The sequence below is a fragment of the Larimichthys crocea genome, chromosome XIII (assembly GCF_000972845.2).
Source record: "Larimichthys crocea isolate SSNF chromosome XIII, L_crocea_2.0, whole genome shotgun sequence".
Classification (NCBI taxonomy): domain Eukaryota; kingdom Metazoa; phylum Chordata; class Actinopteri; family Sciaenidae; genus Larimichthys; species Larimichthys crocea.
This window is the reverse complement of record NC_040023.1, coordinates 2,086,032-2,107,009: the sequence shown is the minus strand read 5'-3', so window position 1 is coordinate 2,107,009 and position 20,978 is coordinate 2,086,032. Positions and strand designations below refer to the sequence as shown.

General features: G+C 44.1%; 1 protein-coding gene across 2 annotated transcripts; it reads right to left on the bottom strand.

Annotated features, from left to right (window-relative positions):
* Window positions 1–3,759: 3,759 nt before the first annotated feature.
* Window positions 3,760–8,001, bottom strand: abhd5b (abhydrolase domain containing 5, lysophosphatidic acid acyltransferase b). 2 transcript variants are annotated; one of them, XM_027286245.1, is made up of 7 exons: window positions 7,772–8,001; window positions 6,748–6,830; window positions 6,275–6,665; window positions 5,913–6,064; window positions 5,419–5,530; window positions 5,169–5,349; window positions 3,760–5,078 (listed from the first exon to the last, which is right to left on the bottom strand). In XM_027286245.1, exons 2-7 carry the CDS (start codon window positions 6,821–6,823, stop codon window positions 4,887–4,889), a joined length of 1,104 nt encoding a protein of 367 aa, XP_027142046.1. In that variant the 5' UTR covers window positions 6,824–6,830; window positions 7,772–8,001; the 3' UTR covers window positions 3,760–4,886. The 2 variants fall into 2 exon arrangements, with proteins under 2 accessions (XP_027142046.1, XP_010745192.2); XM_010746890.3 differs by lacking the exon at window positions 7,772–8,001 and adding an exon at window positions 7,465–7,661.
* Window positions 8,002–20,978: the final 12,977 nt, after the last annotated feature.

The window sequence follows — 20,978 nt, the reverse complement described above, 5'->3', positions numbered from 1 at the left end:
AGGTCACTCAGTCACATTCAACGATACACATAGAGAATGTTAGGCACAGGATGGTACATAGGATGACATATTTATAATATCTTTCCATTGGCTCAAGGTGGGAGGTTCTCCAAGAAGTCAGCATCTAGTTATCTAGCATCTTTTTATGTGCTGTACGTCCATGTAAAGTAAGAATAAATAGGTGTTCTGAGTTTGTCAGACCAAAGAAGAAAGTGTCATTACATGACTAACTTTGAAACACTTTGAGTGAGATTAATTAATCTCTATTTCTCTGCCAGGGGTGCAGGGGTATGCTCAGCGTGGCCTGCTCAGCATGGCCTCAGCGTGTCATCGAGCCACCCTTTAGGACTCTAACTCCACATTTCAGTAATATATCCTTCAAAGTCTTTTTCACATGTTTTCAGCAACTATTTTCCAGCATATTGTGTTTTGAAAGAATCAGAATTGCCTTTGCACAGACTTTAATAAATATTTCACCCTGTATCCAGTTTCTTTTATATGTTTCCCATGCAGAAAGAGAGACAAGTAAACTCTATACCAAATCCCAGAATCCTCTTGGTGGTAGCGTGCACTTGAATCCAGAAGGGTTGCAAGACCAAAAAAATGTGAGTATGGTCTGCTATTAAGCATTCAGCATTGGTCCTTTTTTTTGTTGTTGTTGTGCAAATGTCAACCTGGCTGCCAACTGTGATAAAAATAAATCTCCGGACTGTAAATACCATCAGTCACTCACAAGCAGACAATAATTGTTTGGTTCAGACGAGAGAGGAGCGGAGCTGCCTGTTGGTGATACATGCATCTCATTGCACCTGTGACTGTCACATGAAAAATGAGGCTTCTTTCACTGACCTGCAGTATGAGGCAAAGGAAAGTGGTGCTGGTCCAGAATAGCCCTATATATACACTGCCCATCCAAAAAAAAACAACCTCCATTACCACCTGGATTTAACTAAGCAAATTGGTGAGAGCCCTTCATTGGATAACTACTGCAGTCATTAATATAAAGTTTTTTTTAACCCTAGCTGATGAGGTGAGTGGCTTCTCATTTCTTAAACGACCATCTCGGAGGACATATCCTGTGATCGTGGAGATGGTGTTAATCCATTTCAGAAGGGTCAAATTGTTGGCCTGCATGAAGCAAAGAAAAACAACTAAGGAGACTGCCGCAACTACTATAATTAAGAACTGTCCAACGCATTATTAGGAGATTTGGGGAAATCAACTGTACAACTCACAGCTATGATGAGTAGCGGAAATAAGAGCATTTCCACATGCACAATGTGAAGGGAACTCAAGGGATTAAAACTAAACAGCTGTGTAGCATTAAGAAAAGTGAGGCTAAAGGCTTCAATTTGCTAGGGAGCATAAAGAGCAATGGAAGAAGGTCATGTGGTCTGATGAATCCAGAGTGATGGGCGCATCAGGGTAAGAAGAGAGGCGAATGAAGTAATGCACCCATCAAGGTAAGTGCCTACTGTACAAGCCTGTGGGGGCAGTGTTATGATCTGGGGTTGTTGCAGTTGGTCAGGTCTAGGTTCAACAATGTTACGTCCTCAAAGAACGAGGTCAGCCGACTACCCAAATATACTGAATGACCAGGTCTTTCCATCAATGGCAGTGGCAGGGGCATATTCCAAGATGACAACTCCAGGCTTACATTGTGAACGGGTGGTTCAGAGAGCACGCATGGATTGGCCACCACAGAGTCCAGACGTCAGCCCCATTGAGAATCTTTGGGACGTGCTGGAGAAGACTTTGCGTGGTGGTGCGACTCTCCCATCATCAATGCAAGATCTTGGTGGAAAATGACTGAAATGACTGGATGGAAATAAATGTTCATTATAGAAGCTTATTGAAATGATGCCATGGAAAATGCGTCCTGTGCTCAAAGCTCCTATGAAATATGAGTGTACAACTTTTTTTTTGAATGGTTGGACATTTACCCCCAAATTCCACCAGGCGTGATGTGCCGTGGTGCAATAAAAATGGAAACAGACAAAAGCCAAACAAATTACAAACTACGTAGCATATTTACACATGTAGAAGCATATTTGGAAGCTCCTAAACTGAGGAAAATGACCAAATTTCAGCAAGTAAATAAAGTCTGGCAGGCTAAACGCTCTGCTTCTTAAACACTCCCAGTGGGGAGGTAAGTCGCGTTGAGGACGGATCAAAACAGCGTTGCGGCAGCGATGTGCCCGGTGGGCTTTTGGGGTTACACTTCTTATATCCCAAAGTTAGTACCCAAAATTAGTCCTAATAATCAGTGAAATATCAGATCAGTCTTGCATAATCAGGGAGAGACACAGAAGTGTTTTGAAACTGAGCTCCTGATGCTTTGGCTGTACAAACTGGTATGTGGTGGTGCTGATTAAAGACAAACTGAAAGTCTGCCAGCAGCAGTGCAAACAGTGTGTGTGTTCCTGTGTGCGTGCACACCTTTCATGTGCTGTTATTTTGGGCCTTCAAGCTTCAATTATATCCAAACTCAGTATGAAAGCTCTTGTCACTTTTCTCACTTTTCCTAATGAAATGATTTCGTGCCCATGTGACTGAGTGGGTGACACACAGAAAGAGAGATAGAGAGAGCGAGTTTATTAAGTGAGTGTCATGGACAGAGGCCTTGGCACATTGAGCATGCACGTTTCAAACCCCCAAGAGGCTGTGCACGTGTAGCTGAATCTTCCTCGCTGTCTTGACAAGCAGCCAGCCAGCGTCTTCAAGAAAACAAACAACCCATAATTACCCCGTCCAACTGTAGCATCACTTCCTGCAGGTCGGCGATCCAAAAGGCTCGGTCTCCGTGGCTACCCTGTTGCCGGGAGACAGTTGGGGTGGGCCCGGATTGATGTCTTAGAAATGACAGAGACAAGCAGAGGTAACAGATGGGTTTGCACCGGTAAAGGCCAGGGTGCTCAATGCTCCAAATTAATATATCTGAAGGTTATCAACTCTCTCCTCTGTTGTTAGTTTACTAAACTGCTGCCTTTCATAGCATCTTTCACCGTCTGAATCCTGCTGTTGGAGACATTCACTGGAAATACACAGTATTAAAAGATGCCTTGGAGTGTTTTTGAGAACAAACTCGCCAAAAGACATTGTGAGGATTTGATTTAATTCAAACAATGTTTACATTCATATTTGCTAGCTAACAGTCTCATTCTTCCTTTCCATTGCTAAGCTTGTTTACATGCTACCTGTCAGTGGAATAGCATGAAGCAGAAGGCAGGAAGGTGCATCTTATTGCCCATGTGCACAAGACAAGACATTGCTCCGTAGCACTGCCAGTGGTGGAAAAACCCCACAGGATGCCTTAAAGGGGAACTCCACCTTTACAGTGTTGTGGAGGCCTACTGCATTTGTGGCTCCAGAATGAGTTGTGCATACATTTCATCATGTGTCAGCGTCAGTTGAGGCTGAACTACTAAGTGTGAATGCATTGTGGGTAATGTAGGCGCCAGGTTTTGACAAGGACGAAGAATGCATGGAATAAAAAAAGATATCTTTAGGTCTGCTGCGTCGATTTTAATCATTTTGTCAACATCTTGACAACGTTATCAAGTTGGACATGGTTCTAAAACTATGGTACATGTACCACTGGATGGTACGCAACCTTCCTCTAGTGGTAAACGGAGGAATATATATTTTTAATTTGTAATATTTTGTTTCTATATCCGGCCACTACACAGTCACATTCATGCATGTAGTGTGCACAAACATTCATGATTAGTCCTGAGCTAGAATATGACGGAAAGATTGTAAACAGAGGTAAAATTTAATGCTGAGATTATGGCTGTGGAAGATAAGTTTCAACCAAATTAGCTCCGTTTCTTGAACAACAGTCAACAATAAATCATCTTCTTACTCCAAACAACCTGCCTCTTGCAATGAACTGTTCATATTCTGTATTTTAACATCTGTCAAAATGGTGGTACTTTTGAGAAAGTTTAAGAAACAGTGAAGTAAAGTTGAAGCAAAACTGACCAATAAAGTCACTTGACTAACCTTTAATAAGGCCACATGATGACTTTTAAAGTAACCTATGAACTTATCTACAATACCAGTGGATTTTTAGTGTGTTACAGCATAATTGTCAGATATAAATATGAATTTATGAAGTGCATTAGTGCCTCCCACAGGACCACAAAATGTCACAATAAACATTTCAAATTTAAAAACAATAACTTCTTTGCTACAGCTATACTTGCAGTCTTCACAAAATTAATGTCTGCTGGTGAAAGATCGAGTTGTTCAACTCGTGTCAAAAACGGAGGGCCTATTTATAGTCCAACACACGTCTCTGACCTTATTCTGTCACTGCAGTTGTGACTTGCAGAGAGCTGAGTGTCGTACTGCTCTTAAAGCATCACTGTCCAGGTCTCCTGAGTGGGTCACTAGACTCAATATGCATGCGAGGCTGGTTTGTATGGGACTCAGTGTTACCCTTCTGCAAAAGGAGAGGGGAGGTAACGTGAACATGCTGTTACTGTGCTGCCACCTGCTGGCCGCTCCTGATCAGGGCGACTCTAGAGAGGCGAGAAAGTTTCCTGAAAAACACATCACATCGGCCCTTTGCCCTACTTCTTTCTCCCTCATTTTTCTGGGTGAGAGTGGGTGAGGGGTCGGAAAAAGAACATGCTGTGTACTTTGCCTAGACATCCACCCAAAACAAGATATTCCCTAGAGAGATGATCTCTCTTTTTTTACAGACAAGGATTGCTCAAGGACAGAAAAAATACTAAGTGAGCAACACAGACTGCATCTCACATTTATTTACCAAACTTGTTTACATGAGGCTGGCAGCTTAATCTGACCATTGACCCCAAGTCTTTGGGAGTGTCTCTCTTCAGAGTAAAGTGCATGATATCGAGGCTTACAGTTCACAATTAACAGTTCACGGTGGGTTTGGAGTAGTTCAACCCTGTGCCCTCCTGTGTGGCGTCTAAATGAGGGAGCTCTCGCTGTTTTGCTTCCTCGTCTTCGTTCTCCTTCTCCGTCCAAGCGAGGATCTGAAGGACCGCCTGATTGAAGTCATCAGGCTGGTCGGCGAAAACGTAATGGCCCGCTCCTCTGATCACCTGACAAGAAGTCAGACGTTTGGAGATAAAGCCGTCACGTGGCAAAATGTAGTGAAGTTGCAAAAAAAGGCTGTTTTAAAAAGAACCTACCCTGATTTCTATATCTGGTCTGGTTTTCTTGAACGCCTGTCCAGAGTCACTGTCAATGCTGGACCGTGATCCATAGATGAAAGAAATGGGAATGTCAGGCTGGACCTGGCCGATCCTCTCCAGCATGGGCCTCTTTGCCCAGCCATAGGGGATAGTCATGTTCTTAAAGGCGGTCTCTCCACTGAAACACAAATAAGTGTCCATGGAGATTGTACGACATGTTGTCAGAGAAGTAAAGTCGGTTTCTCACCTTGGAGTCTGGGCATTCAGATGGTAGATATAGTCAGACACCGTGTTGTCGTCAAACACAGAAGCGTATTTCTGCTTGAAGTCTGACCTGATCATCTGGACCAGCATTGGACCTGAAAGAAAAGAGATGAAAAGGAGGAAATTTACTTACAGATATTAAGCGTGACAACTGCAAACAAAGCAGAGTATTGACAGTAACACTGGCTGCCTCTGCATATTTTGTGCCACACAGAATTCACCAGTAATATTTGTAAAAAGGAAACAAAGAAATATTAAGATTTCCTTTAATGTGTTTGAAGAAAAAGGGATTACAGGAATGAATTTTTACGTGGAAGACCATTTAAAAGTAATCACCAATGGCGTGAGGTGAGGTCATGCTCTCATCTTTACACCAATTAAATCAAACTATTGTCTATAGTCACACAGTATTTTGATATTTAAAATCATCTTTAGCAAGCCACACCTCAAATTGGGGATATATGTGTGCGTGCTGACCTAGAGGCCCAGCCAGTCTGAGTGCAGCCAAAGGGTTGAAGGGGCTCATGACAGCCCCCATGGCTCTGATCCACACTGGGATGGAGTTGTGGTTGGGGTTCTCCGGACGAGCTGGAAACCCCCACGGCTCCACCAGCATCAGATGTTTTACCCTGCAAACACACACACACACACAGTTACTTGATAAACGTACACACTAAATGTTAAATTTCAATTACCCACATTTACTTGTTCATGGGCTGCAGCTGATTGAACAGATGGTAGAGTGTAACAAAATACACACAATAATAAAAAAGGCCGTTTTCTGTTGCAGAAAGTTTTTATACATCCACACACCCACACACACACGCCCAGCAGAGCACCTGTGTGGGTATTTGAGTGTGTAGGCAGCAGACAGGTATCCTCCGAGGTTGTGTCCCAGTAGCACCATTTCCTCCAGTCCCACCTTCTCCCTCCACTCCTCCAGGGCTGTCACAAACTGCTCCTCAGCCCCCTCCGGATTGGTTGCGAAATTAGGATGGCTGCTCCTCCCGAAGCCCAGCAGGTCTAAGGCGTAGACCGGTCCACTGCTGGAAAGAGAGTCCAAGTTTTGGGCCCAAAGGGCAACACCACCTCCAAAGCCGTGCAGCAGAACCAGAGGGACCCTAGGCTGGGCAGGGGGCTCGGGATGGGAGTGAGTGGAGAAAGCTAGGGTCCACAGGTAGTTGCTGTTTGATATGCGGACGTGCTGCCTGGAGAAAGGCCGCTTCACACCTGCAGAAGAAAGAGTGAGGGGATGTAACCATCTGTTTCTTTTGCCACTCAAGTTGTTCACAGCTCTTTAAGACACACTTACTCTTTAGCATTTTTTCCTCTGCATCTTTCAGCTGAGTGGGAGATGTGGGGCACCAAGTGGGAAGCCAACTTAACATCCAGGAGCTGTGATTCAGACAGTAAACAAGACAAGAACACGTAAAGTACATGAAAAACACAGACAAAGACAAACTGTAAGTTGAACTTTGACTCTGCTATCAGCGCTGCTCAATCTATAGAGCACTTTCCAGAAACTGGACAGCATGTAAACATAAGAGAGAGGAACTTTGTACTTTTTTTTAGCCCAGCAATGGGTTGTTAAAAGATGATTTAAAAAAAAAAATTAGACATCCCTGTTCAATTTTGGCATACGTTGAATGTACAAATAGACAAAGTGACAACAACATAAATTCAGTATTTGTGACAGAAACACAGGCGGACATTTCATAAAGACTTCGGGAACACTTTGTACACTTTAACCAGAAACTCACTGGTGTATCTTGGATGTTTGACAGCAACAGAAAACGTTAAAATAACATTAAAATAACGTCAATCTAACGTTTGGACCACAGAACGCGAACGTTACTCCTGAAAAAGCGGTACTAGTTTAATTTGAACACAGTGTAATTTGGGTTACATCATCACAAAACGGACGGTATTCATAGGGGAAAAACAATATGTAAATTCGGTGAACCAACCTCGGTATAATATGAAGATAATTTTAAATTTAAAAAGCGTGTTTCGTAGCAGGACAGCTCACCTCTGCTCCGTGAAAGGTTGTATCTCCTCCGCCATCCTTCGCATGGTGAAAACTAACTGACCGTCGCGCGACCATGTCAGAAAGTAGTCACAATTTTTTTTAACGTGCTGCATTCACGTACATACCGTAACGAATACAATTTAAACGTTGACGTCTGAAAAATCAAAACTAATAACAAAAACACGCCGTGTAATCTTTGTCTCGTGTGATTAACTTATAGTGCAACTTCAATCCTGCCGGACAGTTTAGCACCCGGTGAGTTATTTGGCAAATTGTGAGAGTTTAACAAATGTATGTACTACTGCACCTGAAGGCAGCAGCGTGGCACAGCGTAGGAGGGCCGCGGTCAACTCCCGTTGACTTTATGTTGACTTTTGCTGGGAGCTAACCTCCAGTGGCTTCATATAAAACAGAGGTAATATACTAAAACCCTAAAAAAAGAAGAAGATACAAATATATACTTAAACAATTTAACGTTCAAGAATAAGAGGGGGGAAAAGATACAAGAACAAGTGGGGTGTTTTTGGTTTAACGAGCGGCCCTGTTAATTGGTGACCGTTAGCCGAATACGTCTTTGGTTGTCGTCAGTACGAAGAGCTGTTGAAATAGATAATACTAAACACCAGAAATAAATGAGGTATGTTTTTTGACATTATAACGTTAATGAGAAAATTAATAAAATAAAATAAACAAAGAAGGCATTCACGGGTATTGTCTACAACACCTGTTGTAACTACGACAACCATAGGCGCATTCGGCTAACGGTCACCAGATAACACGGTCGCTCGTTAAACCGAAACACCGGTGCTGTTTGAGTTAGCTCATTAGCATGTCAATTAGCGTACCGTCCCTCCCCGTTTCAATTAAGGTTTCACTTACTAATGAAAGCGAATAAACAGTTGATGGTAATTAAGATGAGCTGTTTGTGACGTCACATTTTCCCACAAATTCAGCTCTTTTACAAATTACTCAGAATTAAGAAATATATATAGAAAGAAGTCATGAAGTCGTGCTGATGTTAGTTGGAATGAAGGACCTGTGGCAGCGCTCCTTCTTACATGGTGGGCATAGCAGATGCCACCACAGTGTCATTAAAAGTCCTGCACACTCCACAGGACCTCAGTCTCCTCAGCAAGTGGCAACGACTTTGACCTTTTTGTACAGGACGTCCAGTTTATTGTTGAGGTGAGCACTCAGGTATTTGTATGGTCACACTATTTCTATATCTGATCCCTGGATGTTCACCGGTGGGGTCTGAAGCGTCTTCCTCCTTCGTCCTTGCTGGCGTTGCTCTAAAAAACAAAACACACAAAAAATAAGGCTAATTAGAATTAGACACACACACACACACACACACACACACACAGTAAATGTATTTATGTCTTGTGGGTCTAGTGCAATGACACATCAAGGGCTTTCCTCAACTAATAGACAGAAAAAAACACTTTGCTTATCTGCATACATTTCTTATTATAATTTAAGAGAGAGAGGTCAGAGATTAAAGGAAAAAGTTAATTAATTATTCTCAAGGATTTGGGGGCGGCATGGAGGAGAGCAGTGGTTTGCCTTACAGCAAGAAGGTTTGCATGTCCTTCCCGGTGTCTGCGTGGGCTCTCTCCAGGTACTCTGTCCTCCTCCCATAGTCCAAAGACATGCACTTATAGGTTAATTGGTGACCCTAAATTGCCCGTAGGTGTGAATGTGATCATGAATGTTTGTTTCTCTCTATGATGAACTGGTGACTTGTCCATGGTTTACCCTGCCTCTCGCCCAAAGTCCACTGGGATTGGCTCTAGCCCCCTGTGCGATCCGGATGAGGATAAGTGGTTACAGAAAAATAAGGCATTATCAGGGATTTTATTTAAAAGGCTTGACCTCAGAAGCCATCTTCAAGAAATGATTCATAGTGTTCTCCAGTAGTGTTTGGAGAGTTACCATATTTGTGTCTTTTGGAGACCTTTCTTCTTCCTAATGAAGTCAGAGTGGTATAGGATTTAAACTACAAACAGCACGGCATAATAAACATTATTTCCATTCACTTCAAGCTTTACTCTGATCTTTATTTCTGCTCTCATAAATTAATTTGTGTTTTTCTCTCTCGCAGGTCAAGGACAATTTGAGGGGAGACCTGCCAGTCGTGGTCCACAAGGTGGCGTACTTGTGTTCTATTATGTACACACACACACACACACACACTCACTCACTCACTTACTCACTCACTCACTCACTCACTCTCTGGCTGCTTTGTCCTTCATTCCTCAAACATCATTTTCCTCTCATACCACCCACTTCTGGTGGCTCTCGGACTATGGGCTGACTGAGTGGTTCCTGAGTGGTTCATTTCCTTTGCTCTCATAGATGCACACACACTTTTCTGTGTATTACTGTCCGTTCACTCTGCTGAGCACTCAAAATTTCATAAGCAAGTAGACAATGAGGCCCATAGAGGAGCAGCGGTGGTATAAGACTGTAGCTGTCTGGAGACCAGTGACTGGGTGAAGCTTTTAGTGAGGAGCATAAAGCTGCAGCACGGAGCCGGCCTGCTTGCTGAGTAGCGTCTCGACTAAATGCTAGTCATGCTAGCTAGACGTTACACAGAATATTGTCTTCCTCTTGTTTTATCAAAGGCTCAAAATCAGTAACCCGTGGTCTGCAAGTAAATTGACTTAACAAAGAGTCTGTTCACTCTCAACAGTCCTCGGACAAATAGGAGGAAATCTTACAAAAGATGCCAAAGCCATTACAAACTTGGTCTAAATTGTGTGATTGTTTAATCCGATTGTCCTTGGAGGTGTGCTTAGTGCCGACTCAGGTAGCACTTTACCACTCTGCCGGGCCAGACATCCTGTATGCAGAAGTCAAAAAACGCTGACGCAGTGCTAATAATCCAGTGACGATCTTAAAAGATGCATCTTAAAGCCATGTTTGCACGATTATCTTGACAACCAGAATACATTTAAAACACTACTAAAGTGAACCAAATACAGTCCCCCGCGTTATTATAATTAACGAGGCATAGGTGGTTGGGAAAAAAAAGAAAAGAAAAACTGTGCTTGGATTTCAAGTGGTTTCTGGAATTTCTCCATGAAACTGTGTCCCAAATCCATCATGCGGACTAGTTTTAAGCAGGTTTTGAGTGGAGTGTGTTCACACTGGAAAGGTGACAAAATGAAGTATACTTGAAAAAGCCAGTATGCAGATTAAAAGTGCACAAGAGGCAGCTCTGAAAAAACTACAAAATAAGAAGAAAGTGTAAATCATTTTGATTTCTCTTTAAATTTAATTGACTGTGTTTTTGCTGAGTTGCAGTTCTATTGATGTTTGTCCTTGTGAATATTTGATCATTTCCCTGTTAGTGCAAAATGGTAAAGCCCATAACCCTTTAGCGAACATAATACAAATGCTACTTTCTATTCAAATGTCCTAGTAAGCTGTGAGCTTGCATTCACAGTAGCTGGACCCTGGCAGGTAAATGGAATTCAGCCATCACTCATTTTTATTTAGTAGTGGCAACCTCCGTATGTGTGAAGTGAAGCCAATGTAGAAATGCCAAAAACTGCAGTTCCCTAAACGTCCACTTGAGGCTGGCTACAGAACATGCCAGTCTCCGTAAGCCCCATGTTAAAACGTCCAACTTCCCAGCTGAAATAAACATGTTTACAGCCTGGTACAGACGCTTTCTATCCACATGACGCGAACGGCGGTGGGTAATGAGGGAACAAAATTCATCTCTCCAAAATACAGAGAAGATAATGGGAGCAAATTGACCTCACACAGGGATTTTTCACTTGTGCCTAATTAGACGTCGTTAAAGCTGTGTGTGACTCTCCTGCTAGATTTGTTGCACTTTTCGATTTAAACCTTCGTCGGGTCTTATTAGTAAATGAAGTTTGGTGACCTCATGTAGCTACACCCAACTTCAACCTTAGCAGAAGTTGCAATTAGCAAGAGGAGCTGAGAACACCTGTGAGGGCGTGCAGGGGTCTAATTAATCGCAATCAAATAAATTTAGTAATGTATGATACTTAAAAAGCTTAAAACAGCGCTTTATTTGTGTGTGTGTTGATTAGTATGTGGCAAAAACGACAGAGAGTGTTAGAGACTGAGCATCATTGTGTGTGGGACCAGAGTCTGCAGTATGCCTGTGCAGCCGAGGCTGCTCACTGTTCTGGGGTCAGCTGCTATTACGTCTGATTAGCATAAACACCAACCCATTGTAGATTGGTCAGTTTGCTGCAAGCACAAACCTCACTCTGTCATGAGTTTTTGGGGCATGGCCCAGTGCAGTATGGGTAATAAGAGTGACCAAGCTGTTGGTGGAAGATAGAAAGGGGATGGAGGAGAGGCGGAGGGTCTGTCTGGTTGCTAGGATACGTAGCCGGCGCCAACAGCGGATATGATTTATAATGGCCAGCCTTACTGTCTCGCTTTCTCCGCTAGTTTCCTCCTTCCTCTCCTCCCTCTCACTTTTCCACTGACTCTCTCCATCCTCTACCCTCATTTCTATCCTCAGCATCTCTACGGGTCTATTAACTGGCTCTTTCTGACTGATCTGAGTACTTACTGCTGGCATTAGTGAGGGCTATTATTCATATGGGTGTTCCTGATATTCCTTCCTGCGTCCATCATGAGCTTGGCGAGATAAATTGAAAGCAACTTCAGTTTATTTGGCAATAACAACAACAAAACTCATTTTGAGTCCATGTTTTCTCCGTCTCCTGGGTTATACATACAAAGTGTATATTTTAAAGGTGCAGTAACTTCCATGTGTGTATGCCTGAGCACTCTTACATGATCATGCCTGAGCTGCACCGACATGAATGGATGATATTGATTTGCAGAGATCTGATCCACCTCGGGATGTGAAAATCCTCAGGGACGAATACAGTGTAAGGAGGAGGGGGCACGAGGCCATGTGAGGGAAGGAGACAAAAGGGGAGAAATGGAGGGCCATTTGTATGATGAAAGGATGTCACACAGGTATGTTGTGATGTGCACTGTAGTGTTCGATAAAGGTGGGTTTTAGAAGGCCGATACCAGCTCTTTAAATATATATTTTAACAGTGGTGCATTGTCTGAGAATTTTTTGTTCATGTTTTGGTGGAGATTTTTTTTCAGAAGAGTGTTCAAGACTGAGAAACTTAGGAGACACGATCAATGATCAACTAACCTTCTCTGATCACGTTGCCTCGGTTGTCCGCTTTACACTTTACAAAATCAAACAAATCAGACCTTACCTAACTTAACATGCTGCCCAACTACCGATACAGGCTGTGGTCATCTCAGGACTCATCTCACTGTACCGACTTCCTGAACATCGTACCACTACCCGTCAAAAAACTCCTGAAGATCCAGCTCTTCAGAGAGTACCTTCTCTCCAACATTACTTACAACTGGTGCTAAATGCTAAATCTATCTCTGAATAGTATTTACTGCTGCACTTACATGTCCTTGTTCACTGTACCGAGATCGGAGGCGTCATTATTTTGGGTTTGTGGTTGTGGTTGCACTACAGATTTCCACTCTAGATTTTACAATCAGAGGCAGATGACACTAATTATCTTATTATCTGCTATCTATTTTCCATGAAGAGAGTTTAGGCTACCTATAATCTCACTGCGTACAACTACTTTGTAATGAGAAATAGTGTCTTAGAAAACAATTTACAGTCAGGTCTGTCCTGTTATCCAGAGCAACAGGAGAGACACGTTGCTTTTCAATTTTATTCCAAAGAAACTTTTGAGCTGATCGTAGCGCCACAATCGAAACTCCATTCACGTTCTTTGTGGCAGAATCTCAACTCCAAACCTGGGAGAAACTATTTGCTCGGATATGTGGCCGGATACAAGCAGACAAGAGAGAGAATATATGTTTTGTACGAAAATTGGTTAACTGGCTTCTTAATACAATTATAGTCCTTTGTGTCTACAAGGTGATATGGTTTGTGTAGTATGAAGAGCGAAATAATGTAAACTGGATTTATAGTTGACACAAGGGGTTAATGGGAGTCCAGCCCTAGACACCTCTGGCGTAGGTTTTGATTTATAGTTCAGAGACACATTCTACCTTCTCATAGCGCCACTGCAACTCCACACAGTGCGTGATCAGGCCGCGGCGTGCTTTAATTATTTCCCCCACAATAATTATAGTTATATCCTCTCATGTGGTTTATAATAAATAGTGACAATGGGTTATGCAGATGCTCACATAACTGGAGTTGCATCCTGGCAATATCTACTTGAGAATGTCACGTTACTGAATATGAAACGTCGCTGTACAACGGCTGCATTTACTTTATTTCATTCACCATGATCGACGGCAGGGACCACGGTGAGCTGAATGTTTGCTGTGTGGATGGCTCTCCTGGAAAGTAAAGTCTTTGTGCAGCTTCCTTCAAGGATAGGTTCACATTTATTCAAGTCTATCTTTAGACAGCACTCACGCAGCTATGAAGAGATCCTGAAACAATTCAAATGTAAAAAATACAGGACCATCTGCCATTCTTAGTTGGTCAAATCAAGCTGGTACCTCCCAAAATGACTTTTTAGTGCAAAACTATCACTCCAGATAGTGTTTCCTTGTTGAGTTCCAGTGGCACAAAAAGACTTTGGTACTAAAAAGTCAGTCTGGACCAAGCGGCAGCCTCTGTTTCTGTGAAGTGAAGCCAATGCAGAAGTGCAGTTCCTCAAACAGCCACTTGAGGCTGGCTAAAGACCAAGGCAATCTCCATAAGCCCTAATGTTAAAATGTCCTTCACAGCAGAAATAAACATGTTTACAGCCTGGTTCAAAAAACGGTTTTGTTCTCTATAGCTAATTTCCCTGGTCATGACAACTGTACTGAGGGTGAATTTGTTTTTAACCCACCTGTTCAAATTATATTAAGGCTTAAAGTTATGCACGACTAACAGCGTGGCGGCTTTGATTGACAGGTAGGCGCTGTTACTGAACTCTTGTTTGAGCAACCAGATGTCAGGTCCATTGATGATCCATGTCTTTGTCTCTCTGTAGCCTACGTCGTAGCTATGCAGCTTTAGTGCTTTTGTCACATGAGCATCCCAGATGTTTTGTGTCAAAGCTAAAATGTCTGCTCCAGTTAGACAAGGCGTTGTCCGTCTTTTTTCTCTCTCAGACTTCTTAACTTATCCGCACTTATTAAATTAGATTATGTGCCGAAGCAAGAAGTCTGTTTGTCTCTTAGCTCTGCATCCATAAGCGATCCAGGAAGACATTCAAACTAGAGTGTCCATATTTCTCTTTCCCTCTCAGTCTGTCCAGTGTCTTCCAGTAAATGGAGGATAATTTTAGAGCGATAAAGAGCCCAGAGGATATCAAGGGGAGGGAACATACACACACCCACACACACACACACACACAATAAGATGGTCCCTCATTCCCTGTTGCACCTGCTGACCCCACAGGATCCACTGAGATCGGCTACTGCTGAGTGTGCGGCTTCTACACACACTCAAACACACACACACACACACACATACACACATACAGGAATGCGTACGCACTTTGACTAATAGGCCTAATGCTTCCTGAAGAGGGCCCAGCACTGCATTAGCTACGGATGTGGGATTGATTTAGAAACTGAAAGCCTTCTAGTGTGTGTGTGTGTGTGTGTGTGTTGTGCACACACTGGTGTGTGTTTTTCTCTGTTCCACTCCTCTAACATTATCTGTTTACTCACAAATGTTGCACATGCAGAGGAAGACACATATGAAGGCGGTGTGACCGATTTTGAAGATTGATGTTCGGTGTATGTTTACATTCAGCCATATAAATTCCAAAAACACACGTGTGCAGAGTTTAAGTCTGGTATAAGCTTTTGAATGAACGTTTAGACTGTCATCAAACTCATCTTACCAATTTTAGCAACCGTGCCAATTAAGGCAGTTTGACCCTTCACACCAATTAAACAGGAGTGAAACCTGGGGAACATTTGTCCTTTTAATGCCGGATTAATTCTTCAGCATTAAGAAAATTGAATTCAAAATATAATGAACTAATGAAGTGAAGACAGTTTGCTGCAGCAGATGACGGTGACTGACACTGTGCAATATTTAACACATGAAACAGCCAAGCTACTTTTTGTTATTGGCCATTATAAACTGCCTCAGGGGTGAACATGTCACCATTATGCTACGCTGACTCTTTGGCTACTGTGTTGGAGCACCACAATTTCTGGCATTGTGGAACACAATCAACCATTGACCACTGCCATAGCGCACTATTTTGCTAGGTTTTTAGTAACATCACTCTATGTACTCTATATGAAGGGGGGTCACAGCAAAACAGGAAGTATGTGCATAAATAATGACACAGTAGGTTTGCCTGTACCAGAGATGGTTCAGAAAGGAGACAGCACACTTGGAGTCATTTCCTGTATCTGTGTCATGTGAGCTCAGCCACTGCCCCACCCCTAGACTAGCATAGTACACAGTGAATACTCTTAGGGAGAACAGAAAAGAGAGTAAGCCATATATCTTCTGAGCATTCAGACACTAAAATGACGGCTCAATCTCAGCAGCAACACAGATGTCTCTTCTCTCTGTTGCTGCTAAACCTTCGGTCTGGTCTGGTCAAAAATCGACACCTCTTATGAAGAGATCTGTCTATAGGATGGAGCATCCTATATCAACAATGTATGTGTAAATATACTGTAGAGGTTAAAATTACCATATAAGTAACGTCCAAAACTGCTGCTACATTTCGCAAACTTCCAACAACTGTCAGAGCTTCAGATTTTTTCACATCCATTTTAATATGATACTCAAATGCCAGCGTGGTGAGAGTCAGCACATCCAGGTCTGAGGCCATGGTTCTCTGCCAGAGAACAGTGGAACGCGTTCTCTTCTGGGTAGGGAGTGAGTTGTTGCCCTAAGCGAAGGAGTTCAAGTAGGGGTCTTGTTCACAAGTGATGGGAAAATGGAGCATGATATGGACCAGCGGTTTAGTGCTGCGGACGTTGTACCAGACTGTTGTAGGGAAGAGGAAGCTGACCCAGAAGGCAAAGCTCTCGATTTTCCAGTCCATCTACGATCCAACCCTCACCTATGCCGAAATGAGCTTCCTCTGCCGGTGGCTGTGCTCAGCTTTAGAGATAGGTTAAGGAGCGTGGAGGGAGCTCGGGGTAGAGCTGCCGCTCCTTCGCATTGAAAGGATCCAGTTGAGGTGGTTCGGGCATCTGATTAGGATGCTTTCTTGGGCGCCTTCCTTTGGAGGGGCACGTCCAACTGTAAGGAGACCCCTGGGACAGACCCAGAACCTGTTGGAGGGATACATAGCCCATCTAGCCTGGAAACACCTCAGGATCCATTCAGGAGGAGCTGGAATGTGTTGCTGGGGTGAAGGACGTCTGAAGCACCCTGCTAAACTTGCTGCCGCTGCGACCTGACCCTAGATAAGCAGCAAGAAATGGATGGGTGGAAAAGAGTAATTGGCTGAAACATTTGTAGAATAGCTGCACTGTAGAGGCAGGGACACACTCGAGAAGACTACTTTGTCACGCTGGAAGGCCAAGGTGTTTATAGCTGTCCTGTACGGCCGGGTGAAAAACCTTTTGTTGTAGAGAGAGGCGACAGCTGTTGAAATATTAGGCTAACGACACACATTTTCAGATTATGTTCTTGTGGAAGACATTCACAGTGTTGCGCGTGTTTGTACATACAAAGTGACCAGGGAATAGTTGCGTGAAGAATAACAGAGCCTGGGAGAGAAACCCAGATTTTCAAAGTCTAGCTGAAGCTAATATGAGACTTCAGTAGGTAAATTAAGTGGTTATCTTCTTTTAGTGAATAATTCCCTCTTTGTGTTTCCTGTGCAGCATCTGTGGGACACTTCTCGCAGTGTAATGTAGGTTTGTTGCCCTGATAAAACGATAATAATCTTACATGATTCAGGTTAAACTAGGACTGCAGACCTCTCACATCGTAGTCTCACTATCAGCGTATCGCCTCTCAGCCAGTAACTCCTTCGACGTACATGTAACTATTACATCAAGATAGATGTGGAAAATCAGAGCGAATGCTGTATTATGTCTTTAGAGCAAGACATATTATATTTGACATCGCCAGCCTTTATGTGTCGCAGAGAACGCCTGCTGGGAAATGTTGGCAAACTAACATATAACCTTAACGTAATGCCATGTGGAGCTAATCGGAGAAACAAAGAGGCCACGGTGCGTGGAGGGGGGGGTTGATATCGGTGGAGAACCAGGTGACTGGCAGAGGATGCTGGTAGAAAGAGCGAGAACGAGGGCAGAAGAGGAACGGGTTAAAGCGTTGTTGAGAGCAGAGGAGAGAGGGTGAGGTGGCCTGGGGGGAGGAGAAGAGAAAGAGCAGAGAAACAGAAAAGCAGACGTGGAGGAGGTGGGGAATTGATGAAGCAGAAAGCTGGGTTATTCCTGCTGTGAATCTATGTGTCTTTGCCTTGTGTGTGTGTGTCTGAATGTGCACATGCCTGGGTGTGTGTGTGTGTGTGAAGGTGAGTATGAATGGCGGGCTATGGCAGTAAATGAAACTGTTTATCAGATCAATATGGCCATCATCTCCCAGATGATTGTGGCCTCTACCGAAGAGCAATCATAAATCACAACCAAATATAGAGGACACCGATCCATACCAGCTGTGTGTGTGTGTGTGTGTGTGTGTGTGTGTGTGTGTGTGCACAAGCAGACATGCACCTCTATGTTTTTTTATATCGGTAGATGTTTGCGTGAAATATTTCTCTTTCTCGCCTCCGATTGCTCTGAGCCGAGATTTGAGATGGAGCAGTCAGAAAATGGAGACGGACCACACCTTACACCATCTTATCCACACACTTTGTGCAAAAAAATCACAGCCTCACCGTGTATAAAACAAACACACACACACACACACACAGGATCAGCCATATTGTAAGTGTAACATATCCTCCGTCTTTCTCCATAGGGTTAACAACAGTGCTCTTGTCCTGTGTGTGTGTGTGTGTGTGTGTGTGTGTGACGGCCCCCGGTGCTCTCACTCTGAATAATGTAGCCTCCCGATATCAGTGACAAGAGTCTCGAAACCAAAATAGCATCTTGAGCTCCGATAAATATAGAAGGTAATTAAATCGGCAGCAGGAGAGAGACAGAGAAAAGCCAGGAAAAAGGGAAGGTCTGTTTAATGTGTGTGGATAAAACTCCCCTCTGCAGCGAACTACACGGTGATCGACCGGACGGGGACGAAACGCCGTTTGTCGTGTGTTTGTCTCTTTTACTCACCCCCACACTGATACTATCGGGATTCAATTCTTCTTTTTGTTTTGTTTTGAATAGTCTCCAGTGAATCTACTGGATTTAGAGGTTAATCTGTGTGTGTTTTAAGGCCTGCCAGAGTACAGTGAGTCAGCAGTATTTCACCGGTTAGTTCTCAGGAGATTGGGCTGTGTGTGTGTGTGTGTGTGTGTGTGTGTGTGTGTGTGTGTGTGTGTGTGTGTGTGTGTGAGCGCTCGCTGCCATCTGCCTCATGCCACTCTCTCGCCCTTTTTTTTTTATTTTTTATTTTATTTTTTTTCTTTACTGCCTTTTCTGTGCGTTGTGCTCGCCTTATTCCACATTTTTGTCAAATATTTTCAGCACGCATTGAAGCAGACAAATCGTGTGAGCCAGAGGTGTGGGGTGAAAGGTTGTGTGTTTGTGTGTGGGGATGATGGTGGTGGTGGGTTGGATCAGCTTGTCAGTGCAAACCGGTCCCCATCTTGACATGATATCCTCTGGGAAAGTGTGTGTGTCCGTGTGTGTGTGTGTGTGTGTCCGTTCGGTGTGACATGTTGTGACAGAAACTGACTGACAAGCCCCTTTGCAGCCCAACACCAGCCACTGCAGAGAGACTAATGATGACAGCTCTCAGGCCGTACACACTGCTCTCTTTTTCTTTCTCAAACACACACACACACACAGACACACACACACACGCACACACACTCACCATGTCTTCCTATCTCTCGTTCTCTTTGTCTTGTGTCTCTCCCTCGACTACCTCTTCCTCTATCACACGCCCACACAGACAATGGCATCCTGTATATCGTCTCCCTGACACAAAGGCGCAAACACACACATTTACATGAACATTCAGTCAAACACACACACACACGCTCACACACACACACACGCTCACACACACACTCACACACACACACACACACTCATATTCATGCATACAGTCTGCATGACAAATATTTCTCAAATACACACAGAAGGTACACACGTTTTTTTCTCTTGCATTGTCTGTCTTTCTCTCAGACACACACTCTCTCTTTTTCTCGCACACACACACATAAACACACATACACACAAACGCTGCACTACTCTCTCTGTCTTGGAATTTTACATTTTGATGAAGGAGGAAGCACGTCGTCCAATCAGAGCAGCGGGAGCTGGGAGAGACCATCCGAGCGCAGACAGCAGGGAGGTTCGGAGGCAGTTCGACACAGCGCTATCAGGGCCGTCCCTACCAGCTCTGCCCCCCGGCGTCCCCTTGTCTGCGGCCGGCTGGTGGTACGATCCGCCAGGCTCGATAAGAACCCCTCCTCTCTGTCTCCCCCTCTTCTGTCAGTGCTAGGGTGTAGCTACTGATCCTATACTACAGCAGAGAGAGTGAGAGTGAGGAGGGAGGAGGGACATCAGGTGTCACAGCTCTGCAACCCCAGTTTGAGGCTGCATTACCACGACAACCAGCTCCAGGGGTGCTGCCAGGTGAGTCCGAGGACACGCACGCACACTCTCTCACACGCTTACACTTTGACACACATGCTGTACATGCAGCACAATGAAGTGATCCCACATTGTTTCTTCATAGGGATGTGTTGAAGTGAGCAGATTTACATACACAGGTGTGCAGCCGCTGATGTGCTCCAGGATGTGGGTATTGTCACTTATTGCACCCCGTGTTCCAACACTGTACCAGCAGTATAGTGTGTTGTCAGTGAGTGTGTGTGTGTGTGTCTGTGTGTGTGTGTGTGTAGCCATGCCAGAATGTACAGTATATGTGTGTGTGTACATACGCCATCCCTCCCAGTGTGGTGGTGGTGGTGGGAGACAAAGGGTCCCCTCTGTCTAGCGCTGAAGCACCGCTCACACCGGCGCTGATGGGTGGGAAAGTTCTCTCTCCGTCAGCAATCATGTCTGATCGGAAAAAGAAAAGAAGTCAAATAGGGTGCCCCCCCACACCACCCCTACTGATCCACACCACCCCCCCTCCATCCAACACGCACACACTCATACACACAGCCCCCACCCCACCTTCCCACCACACCATCGCTGTCGAACACTCCGGACTCACGGTGATAGGAGGACACGGTCACAGCAGATGATCACCCGGTGGGTGGGGGTTGGGGTTGTGGTGGTGGGGGTGGGGGTGTGTTCTGAGGACATGGAGGATGAGAGGAGTGGTTGGCGGTCATGACACTACTGTAATGTGCGATAGACATACCATAGAGAATGAGGTTAAAACACATCCGTCCGAGGAGGGGTCATCTGCCATGCAC

Bases quoted from the DNA above. Each gene is read 5' to 3' on its own strand.
- abhd5b (XM_010746890.3), bottom strand. From the start codon at position 7,577: ATGCAGCACGTTAAAAAAAATTGTGACTACTTTCTGACATGGTCGCGC. The intron at 6,831-7,464 runs GTGAGCTGTCCT...TCTGAATCACAG, and splicing joins CAACCTTTCACGGAGCAGAG to CTCCTGGATGTTAAGTTGGC. The intron at 6,065-6,274 runs GTGCTCTGCTGG...GTGTGTTTGCAG, and splicing joins ACACTCAAATACCCACACAG to GGTAAAACATCTGATGCTGG.